This window comes from Hyperolius riggenbachi, chromosome 1 (genome assembly GCF_040937935.1).
Source record: "Hyperolius riggenbachi isolate aHypRig1 chromosome 1, aHypRig1.pri, whole genome shotgun sequence".
Lineage (NCBI taxonomy): Eukaryota > Metazoa > Chordata > Amphibia > Anura > Hyperoliidae > Hyperolius > Hyperolius riggenbachi.
Genome location: NC_090646.1, coordinates 317292694 through 317314988, shown reverse-complemented (window position 1 = coordinate 317314988; position 22295 = coordinate 317292694). Strand labels below are relative to the sequence as shown.

At 44.7% G+C, this 22295-nt stretch overlaps 1 protein-coding gene across 1 annotated transcript in view; it reads right to left on the bottom strand.

Moving 5' to 3' along the window:
• Window positions 1–22295, bottom strand: part of LOC137514739 (hepatoma-derived growth factor-related protein 2-like) — a 659630-nt gene that overhangs the window by 274148 nt on the left and 363187 nt on the right. The window contains exon 11 of the mRNA XM_068234235.1: window positions 14054–14231. Coding sequence (XP_068090336.1) covers window positions 14054–14231 — 178 coding nt within the window. The remainder of the gene's footprint in view (window positions 1–14053; window positions 14232–22295) is intronic.

The following is a 22295-nucleotide window of genomic DNA, read 5'->3' as shown; positions in this document are numbered from 1 at the left end:
TGAGGGACTGACACGACTGCTAGGGGCTGGAAGAAGCCCCAGGTCACTAAAAAATAGATTAGCTATTTCGCTTTGTGACTCTTTTAATGGTATTTTTTTTCCCCAGCTTATTCACTGTTTGCCTTTTCAGTCTCTATCTGACTGCTGTATACTTATCCTCACTCCATCTCAGGGATACCAACCTAATTTCTCACAGACAAAAAGGCCGAAAAAATCTGGACAACCAAACTTTTAAACAGATGGGGGACGGAGTCAGCAGCACACTTTTAAGGAGCACTGTGGGTGGGGCTAAACTGTGGCCATGGTCACTTTTTTTATGGGAATAATGCAGTACTTTTTTCAAAGGAAAACAATCAGAACATTTTGCAAGCATACCACATATACCTAAATGGAAGGAAAAACACAACAACCCACATTTGTGTGCCTGACATCCATCTACTCTACAGCCCTCTCTGCTAAATAAATTTCAACACATTCAAGAATACTACACAGCCTCCAAGTACCCAATTTACATCAGGAGAAGCACCACTGAACTGGTAAAAAAAAAAGGGGGAATTTTTACTTACCTGGGGCTTCTTCCAGACCCCCCCCCCCCCCCCCTCCAGTCTATAAGGTCCCTCTGCATACTCTGGGTCCCATCCTATGTGTTGCTGCCACCTCTGAACAACCCATGACTAGAGCTCTAATTGTGGCATAGTGCACCTATGTGGTCCCCTCCATACACTCCTCGATCATAGTCCTGTCATTGGGAGCGTTCTGCGACTATGCGATTCTCTAAACACTTGTACTGTGCATGCAAACAACGCTCCAGCGGACGGGAGCAGGAGCGAGGAAGCACACAGATGGGACGCACAGGTGCAGTACCCCATGATTAGCGCTCTAGTCGCAGATTTTTCAGCAGTGACAGCAGCACATAGGAGGGGACCCAGAGGCACCTTACAGACTGTGGGGGAGGGGTGGGGTAGAAGAAGCCTAGGTAAGTAAAAATCTGCCCTTTTTCCAGTTCAGTGGTGCTTAAAAGCACATTAAGTCAACAGTGGTGCAGAAACACAAAGATTTACAAAATGTTAAGCCCCTCCTGCCCACCTGGCAACACCTGCACCCCCTGTGACCACAGAGCACCTTGCCCTGCACTGACACACTTCCTGCTGTATTTATCCTCTGCATACAGAGATGCAGCACACAGTCTCTGCACACACCCAGTAAAATACAGACCCAGCCGAGGATCTCCTTGCTGTGTGCCCCCTCCTCCCCTTCCCTGCTGCTGGGGACAGTCAGCTTCGGTACTGCACGTGCTGCTTCCCCCTCAATGCCCCCTCCTCCCCCTTCCTGCTGCTGGGGACAGTCAGCTTCGGTACTGCACGTGCTGCTTCCCCTGCACGTGCTGCTTCCCCCTCAATGTCTCCTTGCCTGTTGCCGATTCTGGTCCAGCTTGATGGGGGAAGGAGTGGTTTCTGCTACTGCTGCCGCCCCCCTTCACAGGGCTAATCATCAGTCAAGGTGGGAAGAAGTGTCACAGCCCAGCATCTCACTCGGGCCAGCTATCACTTACTTTTCAATTGAAAATCCGCACGCTGCTCTCCTGTGATCAGCTGAGAGCAGCGCGGTCTGCGAGATGCATGCAAGTCATGTGACTTCTCCAGTTCTGAAGGTGTCTGCTGGGTCCTAGATTGATTCCCCCTGCCAGCTGCATTTGTCTTGTTGCTACAGCTTACCAGTGCCTGTGTGCTCCACACAGCGTACAGAGCCTGTGGGGCACACTGGGCGCTTAGGGGTGGGGCCTACTGGGCATTTCCCCGCCCTCCCGGTGGCCCTGTCCAAGCCTGCTCTACACTAACCGTCCCTAAAAAATCAGCAGGCATCGGTATTCCTTGCTTGAAATCTTATTACTATGCATTTATTGTAGAAGCCTCTAAAGTTTGGTGGACAACTAACTCACCAAAAAAATGGTTCCATATAGAAAATTCCACCTCTCCCCATGACTTAAAACAACTTCTTTCTCTTCGGATTCTTGGAATTCAAGCTACCAAATCCCCATATACCACAGACCAAGCCTCCTTTCTAGCCTGGTCATACTTACTAAAAACCACTAGAAACCCAAGCTCATCCACCATACTTAAACTTCCAATTGATTCTCTAACCCTTTTAATACAGGATCTAGATCTAAACAGTTGGAAAATTGCTGGTATCTCCTCAATCTCTGATCTTTTCTCCCCAGATAAGACAGACCTATTGTCATTTTCCGATTTGAGAGAAAAATTCCCTATTCAAGCCAAGGAAGTTTTTAAATACCTACAATTCAAACATCTTTTATCATCCTATAACTGGCAGCTCCCTAGAATTTCTACTCCTCTAAACTCTTTCTTAAATTCTCCCATTGCTCTCAAAGGTGGCATCTCACTTTGCTATCAGGAACTGATGAGTGGTCATCACAAGCAGCTAAATAAATATATTAAAGTCTGGTCAAAAGATCTACAATGTCAAATAGATCTGACACATATTATATCTTCCTCTAAAATTATCAACCAATTTTCATTGTGTATAAACCATAGAGAAACCTTCCAAAAGATTCTGCTTAAATGGTACCTTACCCCCAGACGTTTAGTTAATTTTACACACCAAAGCTCCCCTCTTTGCTGGCACAACTGTAACATCAGAATCGCATTTATTTCGCCAAGCACGACTGGGTCGTGCCCAGAATTGGGCTTGGCACAAGAATACAGGGCATGTACAAAGAAACATATGAGACAACAGAGCATAGAACATCTCAAAGAACAATACTTTACAAACACATCTGGTTCCAAACATATACATAATACCTTTCCAAACACATCAGCCATGTGGTGGTTTATATGCAGAAAGTCATGGGGGGGGGGGGCAGCCTACCGAGGTGGGGGGGAGAAAGGGCAGAGCTTATAGAGTTCAGCAAATGTACAGCTGAGGGGAAGAAGCTGTTTTTGTGTCTCGTGGTCTTTGTGGAGATGGACCGGTACCTCAGATACCTCCGCCCCACGGGGAGTTGATTGAAAAACTGGTGGCCAGGGTGGGAGGGATCCTTGGCAATCGTCAGTGCTCTGGAGCGTAGTCTGGCATTGTAGAGGAAGTCCAGGGCAGGGAGTGTGTTCCCGATGATCCTTTCCGCTGACCTGATGACCCTCTGTAGTTTGCGTCTGTCGCCTTCGGAGGAGCCAGCATACCATACAAGGATGGAAGAACAGAGGACGGATTCGATGGTTGCGATATAGAAGTTCGTCAGAAGTTTTTGTGACATGCCGAACTTCTTCAGTTGGCGGAGGAAGTAAAGCCTCTGCTGGGCTTTCCTCTGGGTGGAGAACGTGTTAGCCTTCCACTTCAGGGTGTTGGAGATGGTGGTGCCCAGGAGGCGGGCACAGGGCACATTTTCCATCACCATTCCTCCAATGTGCAGTGGAGGTGGCGAGGAGGCGTGTTTCCTAAAGTCAATGATAATCTCAACGGTTTTTGCATTGTTGAGGACCAGCTTGTTCTCCTTGCACCAGTGGCAAATCCTTTCCACTTGATGGCGGTATGCCTGCTCGTCATTGTTGGAGATCAGGCCGACTATGGTGGTGTCTGCAAATTTGATTACCTTGACAGAGCTTGCTGAGGATCTGCAATTGTTCGTGTACAGGGAGAACAAGAATGGTGACAAGACGCAGCCTTGTGGAGCCCCTGTGTTGGTGGTCTTTGGTTGCGAGGAGGTGGAGCCGAGCTTTACCACCTGGGATCTGTTTGTAAGGAAGTCATTGATCCACAGTTGGAGTGTGGGATGGACCCCGAGCTCAGCCAGATTCTCTCATAGTATATGGGGGCTAATGGTGTTAAATGCTGAGCTGAAGTCGAGGAAGAGGACCCTGGCATATGAATTTGGTTTGTCGAGGTGATTGTAGACAAGCTCCAGACAGATGTTAATGGCGTCGTCGGTCGACCTATTTGCCCTGTATGCAAATTGGTACGGGTCTAGTTGGGTTTCTGTTTTGTGTTTAAGGAGGGGCAGGACCGCCTTTTCGAAAGTTTTCATTATGACCGATGTGAGGGCGACAGGCCTGAAATTATTGAGGGATCGGACGCGCCCTGCTTTTTGGGTACAGGGATGATGGTGGACCTCTTGAAGCATGCCGGTACTCTGCAACACTGTAGGGACTTGTTGAAGACAGAGGAGAGGATAGGAGCGAGCTACTGTGCGCATGTTTTCAGGCAGGCTGGCGACACTCCGTCAGGGCCCGAGGCTTTCCTGGCCTTTAGCCTAACATAGGTTCCCTGTTACATATACAATTGGAATGCCCTTGCATTCAACCATTTTGGATAGCCATTGCTGAAGAACTAAGTACATTTTTGCAGCTGCATTTTGTGATTACCCCTCAACTGGCCCTGCTCCATGTAGGCATTCTATATTTTCCTCCAAAATACCGCTTAATGATATCACAAGTACTATGTGTGGCGAGAAGTTTGATAATTTGTAACTGGAGAACTCCAGACATCCCTTCCCCGACTCAACTTCAAAGACAAGCCGATATTAACCTTCAAATGGAAAAAGCAACCAGATCCCAAATTCACACCACAACTAACCCCCTTATCATGCAAGTTTCAAGGCCTTCCAAGTCACTTTAACTTTACCTAACAGAAGCCACCATCAAATCCTCTATTGACTTTAACTAAAGGTGTATAATAGTATATTACCTTAGTTGATAACTAACTCCAGTTTGTTGATTGACCGGTTGACACACTGTTAATGTTTTGTTAATCTGTTTATATGTCATAAGGTTTGTACAAGCTTGATTATTCTTTAATCCTTTTTAAAACCTTAAAGGGAAGGTCCAAGCAAAATAAAAAAATTAGTTTCACTTACCTGGGGCTTCTACCAGTCCCATGCAGCCATCCTGTGCCCTTGTAGTCACTCACTGCTGCTCCAGTCCCCCGCTGGCAGCTTTCCGACCTCGGAGGTCGGCGGTCCGCATTGCGTACGTTTTTACGCATTCCCACTAGTGCAGGAACATTAACACATACATTTTTACGCATTACTGGTTCAATGCGTAAAAATTTACGCATTGAACCAGTAACGCGTAAAAATGTATGTGTTAATGTTCTTGCACTAGCGGGAATGCGTAAAAACATACGCAATGCGGCCCGCCGACCTCCGAGGTCGGAAAGCTGCCAGCGGGGGACTGGAGCAGCAGTGAGTGACTACGAGGGCACAGGATAGCTGCATGGGGCTGGTAGAAGCCCCAGGTAAGTGAAACTCATTTTTTTAATTTGCTTGAACCTTCCCTTTAACCACTTCAGGATCACAGGTTTTTCCCCTTAAAAACCAAAACAACTTTCACATTTCAGCGCTCCTCCCATTCATTCAGCGATAACTTTATTGTTACTTAACACACTGAAATTAGCTATATATTGTTTTTTTCGCCACAAATTATGCTTTCTTTGGGTGGTAGTTTTTGCTCTGAATTTTATTTTATATGCATTGTAAAGGGAATAATAAGGAAAAAAAGAAAAAAAATGATTATTTCTCAGTTTTCAGCCATTATAGTTTTAAAATAAAATGTGCTTTGGTACATAAAACCCACACATCTTATTTGCCCATTTGTCCGGTTTATTACAACGTTTAAATTGTGTCCCTAGTACAATGTATGATGATAATATTTTAACTGGAAATGAAGGAGCATTTTTCCATTTAGGCATTTTTAATACTTTTTCATTTATTACAAGAACTTTTTTTTTGAAAAAATATACTCTCATAACATCCGTATTACAAAAGTCCCTAAGGTAACTATTTATGTAAAAAAAATTAACTGTAATTTTTCTAAAAAATAATAAACTTTCTATGGAAAACAGTATAGTGGCATAAATAGGTGTATTTTTACTTTTTGGCCACAAGATGGTGCTATTGAGACCGTGTTTCTATTAATAGAACACAGCCGAACACAGAAGTGTCGGGTCTGAGAGCTTATGCGACGTTAAAAAGCTCTCCGAAGACACGGGAAGGTGATCGGGATTGAGAATAAAAAGATTCTTACATCCTGATCACAGATGGAGGGGGCTGTGACGGTGGATCGGCGGAAAACAGTGCGGGGATCATGAACGCGACGGTAAGGCAGCAGTACGCATATCTACGCCCCTGATCCGCACGTGAAGTTTAAAGGGGCGTGGATATGCGTACCAAGGATCCTAAAGTGGTTAAACAACTATTGTTAAAAAAAATAAAAAAAAAATAGTAGGGTTCTCAAACTATGCACAGTTGGTCACTGGGTGACTGGGATTAATATTTCAAAAAGTGGGTGGGGCCTACAAAAGCCAATCAAAATTCTCCTATTGATTTTCAAGGGGAATATTTAATTGCTGCCATTCTTGCACTGTTAATGGCACAAGCCTCAAACCTGGTACTGTTGGTCATTGGGTGACTGGGGTTTAAATTTGAAAAAGGTGGTGGAGCCAGAAACAGCCAATCGGATTTGTTTCATTTCAATGCTAATTATTGATGCCAAAGACAGCAAAACTCACAAACTTGGTCATTGAGTAATTGTGTTTTAGGGTTAGAAAAATCGGGCAGAGCCAACACCAGCCAAATACATACCCAGGCAACGCCGTGCCATCAGCTAGTGTGTGTGTGTGTGTACGTGTGTGTGTGTATGTATGTATATATTATATAGGTATATATATATATATTCATATACACACACACACACACACACACACACACACACACACACACACACACACATATATATATATATATATATATACACACACACACACACGGCTACCTATACATTACATACACACACACACACACACACACACAATGATATATCAGTATACTCTTTATGCAGGATATCTCACAAAAATGAGTACACTTGTAATAATATTATTACTTTATTGTAAATATTTTCATGGGACAACACTAAAAATATGACACTTTGTTACAATGTAAAGTAGTCAGTGTACAGCTTGTATGACAGTGTTTTAACACAGCCACTAATGTTAGTAACCAAATAGAAATATTTTTCTCTTTTAGTGAAGTGAACAGCCATTAATGTGCCCCATAGTTTGGGTCTGAGGCCCAGAGACAGTTGGGAGAATGCAGTACCTACTTACTCCTTACTGGTGATTACCTTTAAATATGAAAATGTCTTCTGTTCCCTATCGAGACTGGGTGCTGACCTTGATTTTGAGAAGTGCAGTATTCCCTTCCTAAAGTGCATAAGTACTGGATCAACCCACTGGGCTAAGCCACCGTTTCTAAATATGGTTTGGTCACGGAAAAGCTGTCCAGGTACCTCGACCATCTATTGTGTTCCCTCTGACAGTGTGTCCGTTCACATCTGGCAGGCACGCTTGATGTGCTACTTGAACATCAGGAATGGCAAACAGAGGCAAGCTGCTTCTTGCACTACAGATGCCATTAGCTTGTATAGCCGCATTCCTCATGATGCAGGGGTTGCCGCACTCTATTATTTCATGGAACTAAACTGACAAGTCGTAAGTTTACATTGAGTTCCTCTTCACTTTCTTGCATTTTGTCCTGATCCCCAATACCTTCCTTCTGATGGAGTATGGTATCAACAGATAGCAGAGACAGCTATGGGGACTTCATTCTCTTGCACTTATATGCCTTGTTCTTGGACTTGGAAATAGTCATTGATGGTGGCAGGCTTGTCAACGGCTTCTATTGCAAAAAACAAAAAACAAAAACAACTTATGCTGTACTTCACCACGGTAATTATTCTCATGACGTCAAGTCAGCCATCAGTTAATGCAGAGTAATGGGAAAGCTCTTACATTCTTACAGCAGGTGTAGGATTTAAAGCATAGGATTTTTTTTAAATGGGGGTACTTCTTAAATCTAAATGTAGCATTGGACAGGTCAAAACAGTTTACACAGAAAGATCTGCTTTTGAGGTGTGCTGAGAAAAGTAATGACCGAAGGTATGACTTTTTCCTTTTGCCTTTTTTCCTTTGGGAGAAAAGATTGATGGTGTTAACGACCAAATTAGTACATTTTTTAAGAACACTTGAAGATTGGAAGCCCACTGAATAACTTTCTGATTATTATTATTATTTAGTATTTATATAGCGCCGACATATTACGCATCGCTGCACAGTGTATATATATATATATTGTCTTGTCACTAACTGTCCCTCAAAGGAGCTCACAATCTAATCCCTACCATTGCCATATGTCTATATTATGTAGTGTAAGTACTGTAGTCTAGGGCCAATTTTTTTTTAATTTTTTTTTTTAGTGGGAGCCAATTAACCATTTCCGCCGCCCGGACGTGAAGCTCACGTCCGGGCGGCAGCTCTGCAGCGCTCCCGCGCTTGGGCGCGCTCCCGCCCGCGATCGCGCCCCCGCATCCCCGCTGTGCCGCCCGGTAGCCCTGGGATCAGTGAAAGGGAACATGGTTCCCGATCACCGATCCCTTTCCCCCGCAGAAAAACCGAAGCGCTCACCTGTGAGGCTCCGGCTCTTCTGCCCGGAGAGATTTCCGCATCCCCCTTGTACTTCCGCTTAGAGAGAAGTACAAGGAGGGAAACAAAAAACGAAGGTGGCCATCTTGTGGCCAAATAGTAAAACTACAGCTACACATTTTTTACATTACTATTTACACAGCTAACAACATTAAAAATTAACAGTTTATGTCCCACACCAAAATATTACCCAAATAAAAGTTTTAATAGTAAAAAAAAAAAAAATTACAATAAGAAAAAAAAAAAAAAAGACAAATAGTTACCTAAGGGTCTGAACTTTTAAAATATGCATTTGAAGGGGGTATACTACAAACATTTTTAAAATTATAAGCTTGTAAATAGTGATGGACGCAAAACGGAAACGAAGCACCTTTATTTACAAATAAAATATTGGCGCCATACATTGTGATAGGGACAAAATTTAAATGGTATAATAATCGAGACATACGGGCAAATAAAATACATAGGTTTTAATTATGGTAGCGTGGATTATTTTAAAGCTATAATGGCCGAAAACTGAGAAATAATGAATTTATTCCATTTTTTTCTTATTAATCTTGTTAAAATGCATTTACGGTAAAGTGGCTCTTAGCAAAATGTACCATCCACAGAAAGCCTAATTAGTGGCGGAAAAAACAAGATATAGATCAATAAATTGTGATAAGTAGTGATAAAGTTATTAGCGAATGAATGGGAGGTGAAAATTGCTCTGATGCATAAGGCGAAAAATCCCCGCGGGCTGAAATGGTTAACTTATCTGTATGTTTTTTTTTGGAATGTGGGAGGAAACCGGAGTGCCCGGAGTGATTCAAAGCAATATTAGGTTAAAACCACTGATTATTTTTTCTGACCAATTTGTTCCTGTTCCAGGCTCTACCAGTTGATGGATATTTTAAATGTTATTATTAGTGTTCTTGAATTGTCTAAATAAAGCTTTTTTTATATGTTTCTATGCATATTGGTTTAGTGCTGTTTTTGAGCGGAATTCTGCTAGGAATCTGGTATCTTTTATTGGCTCTTAGCATATCCCAGTCTATAATCTATGATTAATTGGTTTATGAAACTTTTAGTAGTGCTGTTTTTGTCTTAAAAAAAAAAAAGAAAAATTTGTGTCGTCAAGAACATAATCTTGGTTGGGAAAGATAACCTGTTCACGGACCACATATGTGGATATTGTAGCTTGTGTTTGAGGTTTCATGTAACAGTAAAGGGTTTTGTCAAATGCCACACTCTCAATGTCGTGTGTGCAATTCTGTGCCCTTGCCGGTTTCCTTTGTATGTGGGCAAAACCACCAGACTTATGACAAGGCGAGACATGGACTCAGATTCAATGACCATATGAGAAAAGAATGCAATGGTGAGACAGGTGGGGGTGCAATATTTGGACCTGGAGCATGCTCCAAGACATGGTGGCAATTGGAACCAAAACCGTATACAGACACTAGAATACTTATTTCTGCTGATGCATTGAGACCATGAGGCCTCAATTATAGGCTTGACCTAGGCTGTTTTTTTTGGAACCGTAACGTAGCTAGTCTAGGTCCAGGTTTTGAAATATATATATATTTTTTTTTTGGGGGGGGGGGGGGGGGGAGGGTTATATGTCGGAATTTTCCTTTAATGTATTCAAACCTTTTGATTCTTCCTTTCCCATCCACAATGCAGCCACCATGCCTCACTGGGTGCAGCATTTTGCTTTGCACCAGTATTGTACTGACAAATACTGTTTTTGTTTGAGGTACTAGCTCTTTTGACTTGTCGGATTATAGACAAGGTCATTAATAGTGACTACACTGGGGATGACTTGGATGTTTTTCCTTATTTTCATCTCTTCCCCTCTACATTTTGACCCCTTGTCCTCCCTGGCTACTTTCTCTCTCTTCCCCTTCCTACCTTTATTTTGCACCACTCTTAATCCCTTTTGCGGCAGGTCCTGTTTGATGTAGCAATTTAGTCAAATGTGAGCCTTTATATTGAACATAACAATTGATTTGGTTTTAGGCCCGGTTCACATTAGCGTTTCAGCCAAAAAGAATCCGGTGAGCGGATCCGGTCTCCACTTCACCGGATCCGGATGGCTATGTCTGTGGCCCGGTTTGCATTGAAAATGGAAAGTGAAAACGGATCTGATCAATGATTGATCGGATCCATTTTCACTCGATTTCCCCGGCAAATACATAGCTAATCTTCAGTAGCAGCCGGCGGTAGAGGCTTCCTCTTCTTCCGCTGTGACTACACAGCACGTCATGTGACTAGTCACATGACGCGGAAGAAGACGGAAGCTCTACCGCCAGCTGCTACAGAAGATTAGGTATGTATAAACCCTTACTCACCCACCCACCCGACTGCTCTTCCCTCCCTCACCCTCCCGTCATTCAGATTTGCGCCCCCATCCTCCGTGGAACGGTCCATTTCTTCACTAGTGTGAAGAAACGTTCCGTTTTACATTGCCCCAAATGCTGTAGCATTTTTTGTCCGGATCCATTCCGCTGGGCAAAACGGTCCGGAAAATTAGGGCCTACAGCATTTTTTTTGATCCGGGGACCGGAACGTACGGAACGTATCTGTACCAACGGACGCATGTGAATGGATCTATAGGTTAACATTGGATCCAAACACATCTGTTCCGTTTGTACAGTATACCTTCTGTTTCCGATCCGCAAAAAAACGCTAATGTGAACCGGGCCTAAGGGTCAGTCCGATATGCACTGACTTTAAGCATTTGGGAAATAGTTGCTTTAATGGAGAAAGGGTGGTAACCCCTCTAATAGTGTTCTTTTGTTGTTTTTCTGCTCATCTTATGTACCATGTATCTATCGGTTTAGGCTCACCCCACCCCTATTTTAACTTAGGGTGATATACAACTCACATAACTTCATCCATTTAGTTTTACTGACTTTTTATGAGCCTCTGCAACCACTGTACTTTTTAGAGTCTCTGTCTCCATGACATTCACTAGTAGGAGGGGCTATGCAAGTGTTTTTTTTAACAAGATCGGCTCTGCCCCTTTACTCGCTGGTCATGCTTAACAATTCGCTGCTCTGTTTTTCGTGCTAGACACCCACCTACTCACTCCATTGCTTTTGTTTCCATTGGTTAATCATGCCACACATTTGAAATAAACAGCAAACTGGACCAAAGTATGCTGCAGTGCTGCATGCTCCTCTCCCACAAACATACATATAAAAGCATATACACATACCCTGTTTCACTGAAATGAAGACATCCTTTCCGAAAGTAAGCCCTAGCAGGAATTTAGAACATATTTAAAATATAATGTACCCCACATATGACACAGAGAAATAACCCCACATATAAACTACAACAATTGGCTCATGTGTCAGAGGGCATTATAATGACAAAAAATAACCCAACATGCTGCAAATTATCCCCCCAGCCAAAGTACAAACACCGCTTCTGGCCATCACTGGTGTTTAGTGGGCAAGTGTCCCTGTTCCTCAACATTCCTGCTCAAATGTGTGTGATGAAGGGGGGAGGGTGACTTAAAGTTACAGAAATTCAGAAACAATTACAGTTTCAACACTTATGCAAACTTCAAGGCAGATCCCAGGATGTTTACACATACACAGTAGTTTAGTAATCAAGGCTTCTAACTGAATCAATTTGTTTTTCTTTGAACTGACTGAGTTACACCTACATGTACCTGACTACTAATCAGAGCTGATCTATATCCCCCTGCCCTGTACTTGTTTTTATGATCTTTAAAGGGATACTGTAGGGGGGTCGGGGGAAAATGAGTTGAACTTACCTGGGGCTTCTAACGGTCCCCCGCAGACATCCTGTGCCCGCGCAGCCGCTCCCCGATGCTCCGGCCCCGCCTCTGGTTCACTTCTGGAATTTCAGACTTTAAAGTCTGAAAACCACTGCGCCTGCGTTGCCGTGTCCTCGATCCCGCTGATGTCATCAAGAGCGCACAGCGCAGGCCCAGTATGGTCTGTGTCTGCGCAGTACACTTCTGGTGACATCAGCGGGAGTGAGGACATGGCAACGCAGGCGCAGTGGTTTTCTGACTTTAAAGTCAGAAATTCCAGAAGTGAACTGGAGGCGGGGCCGGAGCATCGGTGAGTGGCTGCGCGGGCACAGGATGTCTGCGGGGGACCATTAGAAGCCCCGGGTAAGTTCAGCTCATTTTCCCCCGACCCCCCTACAGTATCCCTTTAAGATCCTCGGGGCACTCATGGCGGCCGAACGCCGAGAACCACGCTGAGCCACAAGCCTCTGGGTCTCGGCAGGCCGCTGACGTCACTGGAGCACATGCCGCTCAGCTCCCATTGGATAGGCAGCAGACGCGATCTCAGTACGCACTCCGCCACTGTAAACAATAGCCACGTGTGTATGGTGTGTCAGCTGACCTGCCGCAATGTCATTGGTCATTTTGGATGCTTTTGCTTTCTGATTGATTAGTCCTTGTATTAAAATCTTTTGACTCCTGTTGCCAATTTTGCCTTGTATCTTGACCACTTACTTTAGATTGGATTACCCGTTGCCGACTCTGCTTGTTTCCTACCCACACTCTATCGGATCACCTGTTGCTGACTCTATTGTACCAGGACTCTGTTTTATTGCTGCCTGGATCGACCTCTGACTGGATAAGGACTTGCATGAACGCTGCCTGCCCTGACATCTGGGTAGTACTGACCACGCTATCTCTACACACCTGATCTGCATACCATTACTCCTGCTTGCAGTCATCTGACTCTCATCTGGATTGCCTCAGCTTATTTTATTTTAGGATATGTCCATAAATCAAATGAACAATTTCTGATAGTTCCTGGTGTTTATATTGATGAAGGTGTCCATACATTTGTTGATATTTCCTGTCAATTTCAGGCATATCCGATGCCTTTGATCTCCAGACATTAATACAGATTGCTATTACCCTCTCCACTGTGGCCATAATCAGACATAAGGTCACAAGTTTGTGTGTGGATCTAAGGAATGTGTTTAGGGGGCTGGCTGAAAGGAATAGTCTACAAAGTCTACTGCTTTGCCTGTAACTTTCTACATGAAATTATCAGGACATTGCTGCAGACAGAGAGATGTTTTTTACGAACCGTGGGGAGCAGTGACAGTGTACAAATTCTAAAGTTTGTATAATCCCTTATATGCGTGGCTGGCACATCCAGTCATTAGAACAACGGTGCAGAGAGCAGACAGCTTTCCTTTTCTTTTTTTTTTTTTCTTTTTATAGACCTTTATTTTTTGTGGGACCCTAATCAGTTTGCCACCTGGAAAGTGCCGCTCTGAAATATTTACATCTGGTCGCATCATGGTAGATCCAGCAGTGCTCCCCATTTGCAGCTTCCTATACACAAGAAACTTTCTTCCAGGTTCAAGGCAGCAACTTGTACAGCAACCACTCAAGTCCTAGGCCTTTCCAGAAATCTGGCCCTCACACAATCACTGGACCCAGGCATGAAAAAAACAAAATAAAAACAAAAAACTGTCACCTGCTTTACTGCCAGGAAAGAAATCATTCTCGCCTGAAAGGTTTCCATTTTTCCTGGACTTCTGCTTTAATGACTTCCATTTCAGGATGTATTACCTTGAATTTGGTCCTCTTTGTCTGCTATTTCATCATGTGGACATTCTTCTATGTTGCGGACTCCTTCATTTCCTTTCTGTTGGTTCTCCAATTTGGGACCAAGAATACGAGCTTTAATTCGACTATAAACTTCTGCTGCTTTGTCCATAACAGCCTGGTTAGCTTTGTATCTTCGAATCTATAAACAGCAAGACAATTTTCAGATACCAAATCAATGTAGATTTATCACTTTGGAATACATTTTTTTTCCTAAAAACCCACAAGCTTACTTGGCTGCTGAGAAATTTCACACTGTGTTCCCTGTAACACACTCTGAAAGCCTCACATGCTAAATTGCCAACTAAGTGACCCCAGAGGCCACAATTGACTGTACCACAAGTACTCTGCAGCAACATACAAAGCACATCTGCTCTGATGTCAAGTGGCTAAAAAGGTTCATATCATTTCCATTAAGCCTTCACTTTCAAACAGCCTTTCCACAGGTGCCCCCAGTATCAGATAGGCAGGTGTAGCCCCACCAAGGATAGGTAGCCAGACATAGCCCCACAGTATAGGTAGCCAGATTGAGCTCCCCCCAGTATTGATAGCCAGATGACCCCTGCAGTATAGGTATCCAGATGTTGCCCCCCCCCCACCCCCAATATAGGAAGCCAGATGTCTCCCCAGTATAGGTAGCCAGCTAACCTCTGCAGCTTCTCTCTATATATATATATATCAGCGCTCCTATTCTCAAGTGGATATTAAAAAACAGCGGCTAAAGTCCAGCAACTACAGAAGTGCTCGTTACAATCTCCAATCAATCCTTCAGCGCTGCTTCTTAGTGAATAAGTAGTTCCACCACCACCAATTGATACAAAAGAATACGCTTACCAGAGGTTCATAGACCTTAATTACAGGGTCTATGTATGGCTTGAACAGGCCTGCAGCTGGTCTATCTCCTGCTTGGCCTCCTCCGTCTCAGCGTACAGTATAATCACTTCCACATATGCCGATTTCACAGTATGAAGCAAATGAATAAAAAATAGATAGATCTAAGCGTATCTTTCTTAAGATAGCAACGTTTAATGGTAAAACCATAAAAATATAAAAACATCCAGTACTCACATATGGGCCCTTTTTACATGGACCCAAGTAGATAAACAGTGTTGTAAATTATTGCAGAGTGCCGTCCAACCCAGCAAGACAAACGCCACGCTCGACCGGTTTCACTACGTAAAGTTTCATCAGGAGCAGCGTGGTTACTGTGGTTGGATCGGCTTTTAAAATTTATAACGCGGCGGAGATCTACTTGGGTCCCTGTAAAAAGGGCCCATATGTGAGCACTGGATGTTTTTATATTTTTATGGTTTTACCATTAAACTTCGCTATCTTAAGAAAGATACGCTTAGATCTATCTATTTTTTATTCATTTGCTTCATACTGTAAAATCGGCATATGTGGAAGTGATTATACTGTACGCTGAGACGGAGGAGGCCAAGCAGGAGAGAGACCAGCTGCAGGCCTGTTCAAGCCATACATAGACCCTGTAATTAAGGTCTATGATCCTCTGGTAAGCGTATTCTTTTGTATCAATTGGTGGTGGTGGAACTACTTATTCACTAAAAAGCAGCGCTGAAGGATTGATTGGAGAACCTCTGCAGCTTACTTAGCCAGATGTAGCCCCCAGTATAGATAGCGTATAGGGAGCCAGAGGTACCCCCAGTGTAGGCAGACAGAGCCCCCACCATCAGAGTGTAGCAGAGCGAGGGCTGAGGTAAGTAACTCACCTTCCAGGCTGGAAGAGATGCATGCAATCTGGCTTCCTATTCGGGCTCCTGGACTCCAATAGATGCAGCGGCATGTCAGTCATCACATAAACCGCAGTTGCAGCAGGTCACATAATTACTGGCGTCCTGCAGCCTTGCTCCGCTGCACTCTCTCTGCATGTACCCAGCTTCTCCTCTCTCTGGGCCTGTCCTACACCATACTTCTGCACTGTGCCCTGAGCTTGCAACCCACCTTGCCTGGTCCATAGAAAAAAGGCATGATATGTAACTAAAGGACAACTATCGATTAACATTTTTTTTTAAACTGGGATGGGAATAGCTTGTCTAGGTGTTCCTAAGTACATCAGCATATCTCCATCTGCTTATCTCTCCCTTTCATGTTATCAAATTCCTTTCACAGTTCGCTGAATGGAGGGTGTGGGACCAAGGTGGCGGGCCAGTGAATCAGCAGGGGAGAGGGAAACCCCTCTGCCTACAGTGGTTAACCCTGTGTGTACTTCATATATTTTGCAGATGCAAGGTGTCACTAGCTTGACCAGTTCACCACTAAGGGGTTTTTCCCCTTATGGACCAGTGCAATTTTCACATTTTAGCACTCCCTCGCCACTAACTTTATCACTACTTATACCACCTAAATGATCTATATATTGTTTTCTTTGCCACAAATTGGGATTTCTTGGGGTGGTACTTTTTGCTAAGAATTATTTTAATTGTATATGCATTTTAACAGGAATAAAAAGAAAAGAAATAATTTCTCAGTTTTCAGCCGTAGTAGTTTTAAAACAAAATGTGCGACTGTAGATAAGATAAAACCCACACGTTTAATTTGCTCATTTGTCACGGCTATTACAACAATTAAATTATGTCCCTAGTACAATGTATGGTGACAATATTTTATTTGGAAATAAAGTGTATTTTTATGTGTTTTTGATTTTCCCATTGAACTCTAAGCCCTAAATTGTAATAAAACAACAATATATCCTTGTGGCATACATACCCAAAAAGCTAAGTACCTAACATAACAATTAACGTATTCTTTTAAAAAATGCTCGCTTTTTTATATCTTTTACAAGTTTTTTTTTAAATTCATAAATATGGAGGCAGGGTAGGGGACCATAAATAGTTAATAGCCTTTATATTATTTTTTTTTTTTTTTTTGACTGAAATATACAAGTGCTGCCTATAATTATTCATACCCCTGGAAAATTTTGACTTAAAGTTACTTTTATTCAACCAGCAAATTATTTTTTTGATGGGGAATGACATAGGTGTCTCCTAAAAGATAATAAGACAATGTACAAGAGGCATTATTGTGGAGGGAAGCATAGACAAGGGGACAGCAGTTAGACCAATATGAGATAAATGTCACCAATGATGTGGCTGAAAGGGTTCAGCAAAGTTGCATCAGTAATCAATCTGGTAAGAAGCAGTCCACAGGAGATCAGCAGTGAAGTTGGCAGAACATCAATGATGGCAAAAAAATAAAATTATATATATATATATATACACACACACATATATATATATATATATATATATATATATATATATATATATATATCTGTCATATTAGCGGTAAAGCTTGTATATCTTATCGTTTTGGGTTCTGGAGTTTTCTCATGCTCTAGTTAATCGCCTCTAATGCCGCATTTGTTGGGATTTAAGGCAGGTTGTAGTTGGGGGCAACACACAGGGTGGGTTAGGGATGGTTGGGGGGGGGGGGGGGATTATGTTTCAACTGACAGTGAGTGTACATGGGACCTAAACCTACTCTATTGTTCTGGCATGCAGGATATTTGTATATTTCTTGCTGAGGGAATATGGCTGATTTTAACACCTTGTCCTGGAATGTCTGGGGATTAAATCACTCTTTTAAAAGGCGCCTAGTCTAAATGCCTTCAAGAGACGCATTCAGTGGGATCTAAATTAATGACTGTTAAACCGTGGCTTGCCAATGTGTACGTCTCTCAATATTTGACTTACTCTAGAGGCACTGTTTTTTTGGTAGCCAAACGAGCTCTGATCAAAATTCACTCTGTAATCACAGATCAGTTAGGGCGTTTTGTAAAGATAAAACTCTCATAATTTAACGGTTGCTTCCGTATATGTCCCTCCTCCCTTCAATGTGTCGATTCTTTATAAACTGATTTCTCACGTATGACTTGGCCTCCGGTCCGGTTTTGATATGTGGTGATTTTAATTCTGTCACTGATCACCTTTTAGATAGATCCAGCCCTGGGGAACATAGGGGTCAATCTATCTTTAAAGATTGGAAACAAAAACATAATTTTTATAACCTGTGGAGATGGCGTAATCCTAAAAAAAATTACCTTCACAACAAGATGGCGCTGGTGAAGGCTACCTCAGCACACAGCTCCCGTGGATTTCCTCTTTTTATTTGTTTTTTAGTTGTTTTTGTCAGTAGTTTTGTAGCTGTCAGTCGTCCTAGCATCTTTAGTTTTAGTTGCTTTTAGGATAGTTAGTAGCTTTTAGGATAGTTTGCAGCTTTTAGGTGTATGTGCAGTTTTTTAGGTGTGTTTTTTCTTCATGTTTTTGCACTAACGGCCACATACCTCCTGATCGCCACGGGAACGCAGACGGTCCGGCTCTGGTTTCCTGCCTCCATCCTGCTGCTCGATCACGCTCCTTCAGAGTGACCTCATCCTGGCGCCATCAGAGGGATCACGGCTGGGTACCCGGGTCCTCACCTGCCGCTGAGTTTCCTGGATTCTCCGACGACAGAGAGAGCTGTTTTTTCATGCTGGTCTCCAGCCTTGGTGCCTGGGTATGCAGCGCAGCCCTTCCGCCTCCAGCTGCGGGCCGCTGCTCTCGCCGCTTCAGCCCGCCATCAATGTAGGTCTCCAGCTCCCACGTGCTCACCACGTTAACTACTTCTCTCGGCTGGGCTCAGCATTGGGTGGGAGGCTCTGACACCGCTAGCTGGATACCAGCTCAGCTGACTGGGTATCGGCACCTCTGCCACCCATGTGGAAGCAGACCTCACCGCAGCTAATCTCCACCGCCTGGTAGGAACTCCACCGCCGCCCGGCAGCCGCAGCACCCCTGTTCCCTCCACAAGGCTCCTGCATCGCCTGCTCATTCAGGTAAGCCTGCTGCCCCTACACACTTGCTGCTGCCCCCTGTCCTCCGCTGAACAGGCCCAGCCCTGCACTGCCAGCTACACAGGCTACAAATGGGGGTGATATGTTCCATGTGTCGGCTCCCCACATGTTCAGCTCTGGCTTAGAGGCACATGGTTCAAAGGCACACTGTGGAATCTGCTCCTAGTATTGGGCATATGGTCTGTGTGGGTCTATCTAACTGCTCTGTGGCATATGGCATATGGACTGCATATGGACTGTTATTAAACTGCACTGGGGCATATGAACTGTTATTTTAACTGCACTGTGGCATATGGACTGTTATTTAACTACACTGGGGCAAATGAACTGTTATTTAACTGCACTGTGGCATATGCTCTGTTATTTAACTGCACTGTGGCATATAGACTGTTATTTAACTATTTAACTGCACTGTGGCATATGGACTGCTAACCTGCACATGGGCTGTGTGATCTGCTACCTGTTCAGGAAATATGGGCTGTGTTGTCCGCTTACCTGCACCGGGACTGACTGTCTGTGTCTACTGTATACACCTGTATCGCACTACTGCATATACCTGGGTCGAACTGCTGGGAACAGACTGTGTTGCACTAATGTACTAACCCGAGCTGCACTGCTTGAAATGGACTGTGTTGCACTTCTATGCATGTATGTTTTTCGATGCTAGACACTGTATTGCACTGCCACTCTGTAGACTCCCACTGAGTGGGTTCTACACCCATGGATCCCACGAGGCACCCCCCACGTACCACCTACTCTAGGGCACAGCTCCTCACATGGGAACATACTGTAGCCCTACACCCAGAGGACAGATTCCTGTCCAACTCCGTATGGAGCCACGTCCAGAAAATCACTGCCCCTGAGCTAGAACCCCGCGCAAGCCGGCGACACAGAGGCTGTCGAGCAGGCGCACGGGTGAGATTGAAGAGGAAGGGCCTGTGGTCAGCCATCCCTGCAGCCCTCCTCGCAAATGTCCGCTCCCTCCCCAACAAGTTGGATGAACTGAGACTCCTCGGGGACAAGCGTGAACTTGGTAAAAACACCCCAATTCTTTGCTTTACAGAAACATGGCTCCATGACAACATCCCTGATAGCGCACTCCATCTCCCAGGCTTCAGCCTCATCTGCGCAGAAAGGGGGAGGCATCTGTTTTTACATTAGCTCTGCTTGGTGCTCCAACTCCACCGTACTTGCAAACAAATGCACACCAGAGCTAGAGCTCCTTCTGGTAAATTGCAGGCCAACATACTCACCCAGGGAGTTCTCCTCCTTCATTCTCGCTGGTCTGTATATCCCACCTGATGCTGAGGTAAAAAATGCCCTGAGCGAGCTCAGCAACACAGTCACGCAGTGGGAGACGGCCCTCCCTGACTCGCTGTTCATCGTCATAGGCGATTTCAACAGGGCCAACCTCCGCCAAGAGCTTCCCCGCTTCCATCAGCATGTCAACTGCCCCACCAGGAATGCCAACACACTGGACCACTGTTACACGATCTTGAAGGATGCATACAAAGACTCCCCTTGGGCAGCTCTAGGTTCATCTGATCACTGTCTCATCCACCTAATACCAACTTAAAGGAGACGGCTGGAGACATCGAACCGGTCCTTAAATCCTCCAAAGTGTGGCCAAGCGAAGCGAAGCTACAACTTCAGGCTTGCTTCGACTGCAAAGACTGGCAGACCCTGGAATCGCCAAACTTGGACGAATGGGCAGACAATGTTACCTCGTACATTAACTTCTGTGAGAATCATTGTATACCAACGAAAACATTTAAACTCTATCCTAACGTCAAACCGTGGTTCTCAAAAAAAACTACGGCAACTGTGCAGAAGCAAAGAGGACGCACACAAGTCAGGAAACTGAGATGAATACAGAAGGGCAAGAAATGACCTGAACAGAAAACTGAGGGCTGCCAAGAAGAGCTATGCGGATAAACTGGAACAGAACCTCTCCTCAAACGACTCGCGAGCTGTGTGTAAAGGGCTCAAGGCCGCCACCAACTATAAGCCTCCCCCGCAGCATGCAACACAGAGCGCTGAGTTCGCCGAGAATCTCAGTGAATTCTACTGTAGATTTGAGAACCAGTCTCCCCCACAGCTATGGGCACCTCCCCCCCTCCCCTGCCTCTGAGGCCCCGAGACCAAACTCGCCCCCTCCAACGGTGAACAAGGCTGATGTTCTGCAACACTTGTTAAGGATAAATGTCAGGAAAGCCTCTGGCCCGGACGGTGTGTCACCAGCCTGCCTGGAAACCGGCGCTCGACAGCTCGCCCCTATTCTTCTTCTCCATCTTCAACAAGTCCCTTCAGAGCGGTAAAGTCCCCGCTTGCTTCAAGAGGTCCACCATCATCCCTGTCCCCAAAAAGCAAGGTGTCACGACCTCAACAACTTCAGGCCCATGGCACTTACATCAGTCATCATAAAGGGTCTTGAAAGTATGGTGCTTCCCCTCCTCAAGCTCACCACTGAGGCCCTGGTGGATCAGCACCAGTTTGCCTACAGAGCAAACAGGTCCACCGACGACGCCATCAATATCTGCCTGGAGCTTGTCCATGATCATCTGGACAAACCGGGCACGTATGCCAGGGTCCTCCTTCTTGACTTCAGCTCAGCGTTCAATACCATCAGCCCCAAAATACTTCAGGAGAACCTTGCCGCACTTGGGGTCCACCCCACTCTACGCCTGTGGATCACAGACTTCCTCCCCAACAGATCCCAGGTCGTAAAGCTAGGCACCATCTCCTCTCAACCTCGGATTACAAATACAGGAGCACCACAAAGGTGTGTCCTGTCGCCGTTCCTGTTCTCCCTGTACACGAATGCTTGCAGATCCACAGCGGACTCCATCAAAGTGATCAAATTTGCTGACGACACCACCATTGTCAGCCTCATCACTAAAAATGACGAGGAAGCGTACCACCACCAGCTTGAGAGAATCTGCCACTGGTGCAGGGGGAACGGGCTGGTCCTAAACACGGCAAAAACTGTTGAGATGATTGTTGATTTTAGGAAGCACGCCAACACCCCCCCTCCAATCCGTATTGATGACAAAGAAGTTGAAAGAGTTCCCTGTGTCCGACTTCTGGGCACAACCATCTCCAACGACCTGAAGTGGAAGGCAAACACCACCTCCATCCAGAGGAAAGCCCAGCAGAGGTTATTCTTTCTCCGCCAACTGAAGAAGTTCGGCATGTCCCCAAAACTTCTGACCAGCTTCTACTCTGCTACAATTGCATCTGTCCTCTGCTCTTCCATCCTAGTCTGGTATGCCAGCTCCTCCGCCAGCGACAGACACAAATTGCAGAGAGTCAACAGATCAGCGGAGAGAATTATAGGAAAACCGCTACCCGCTC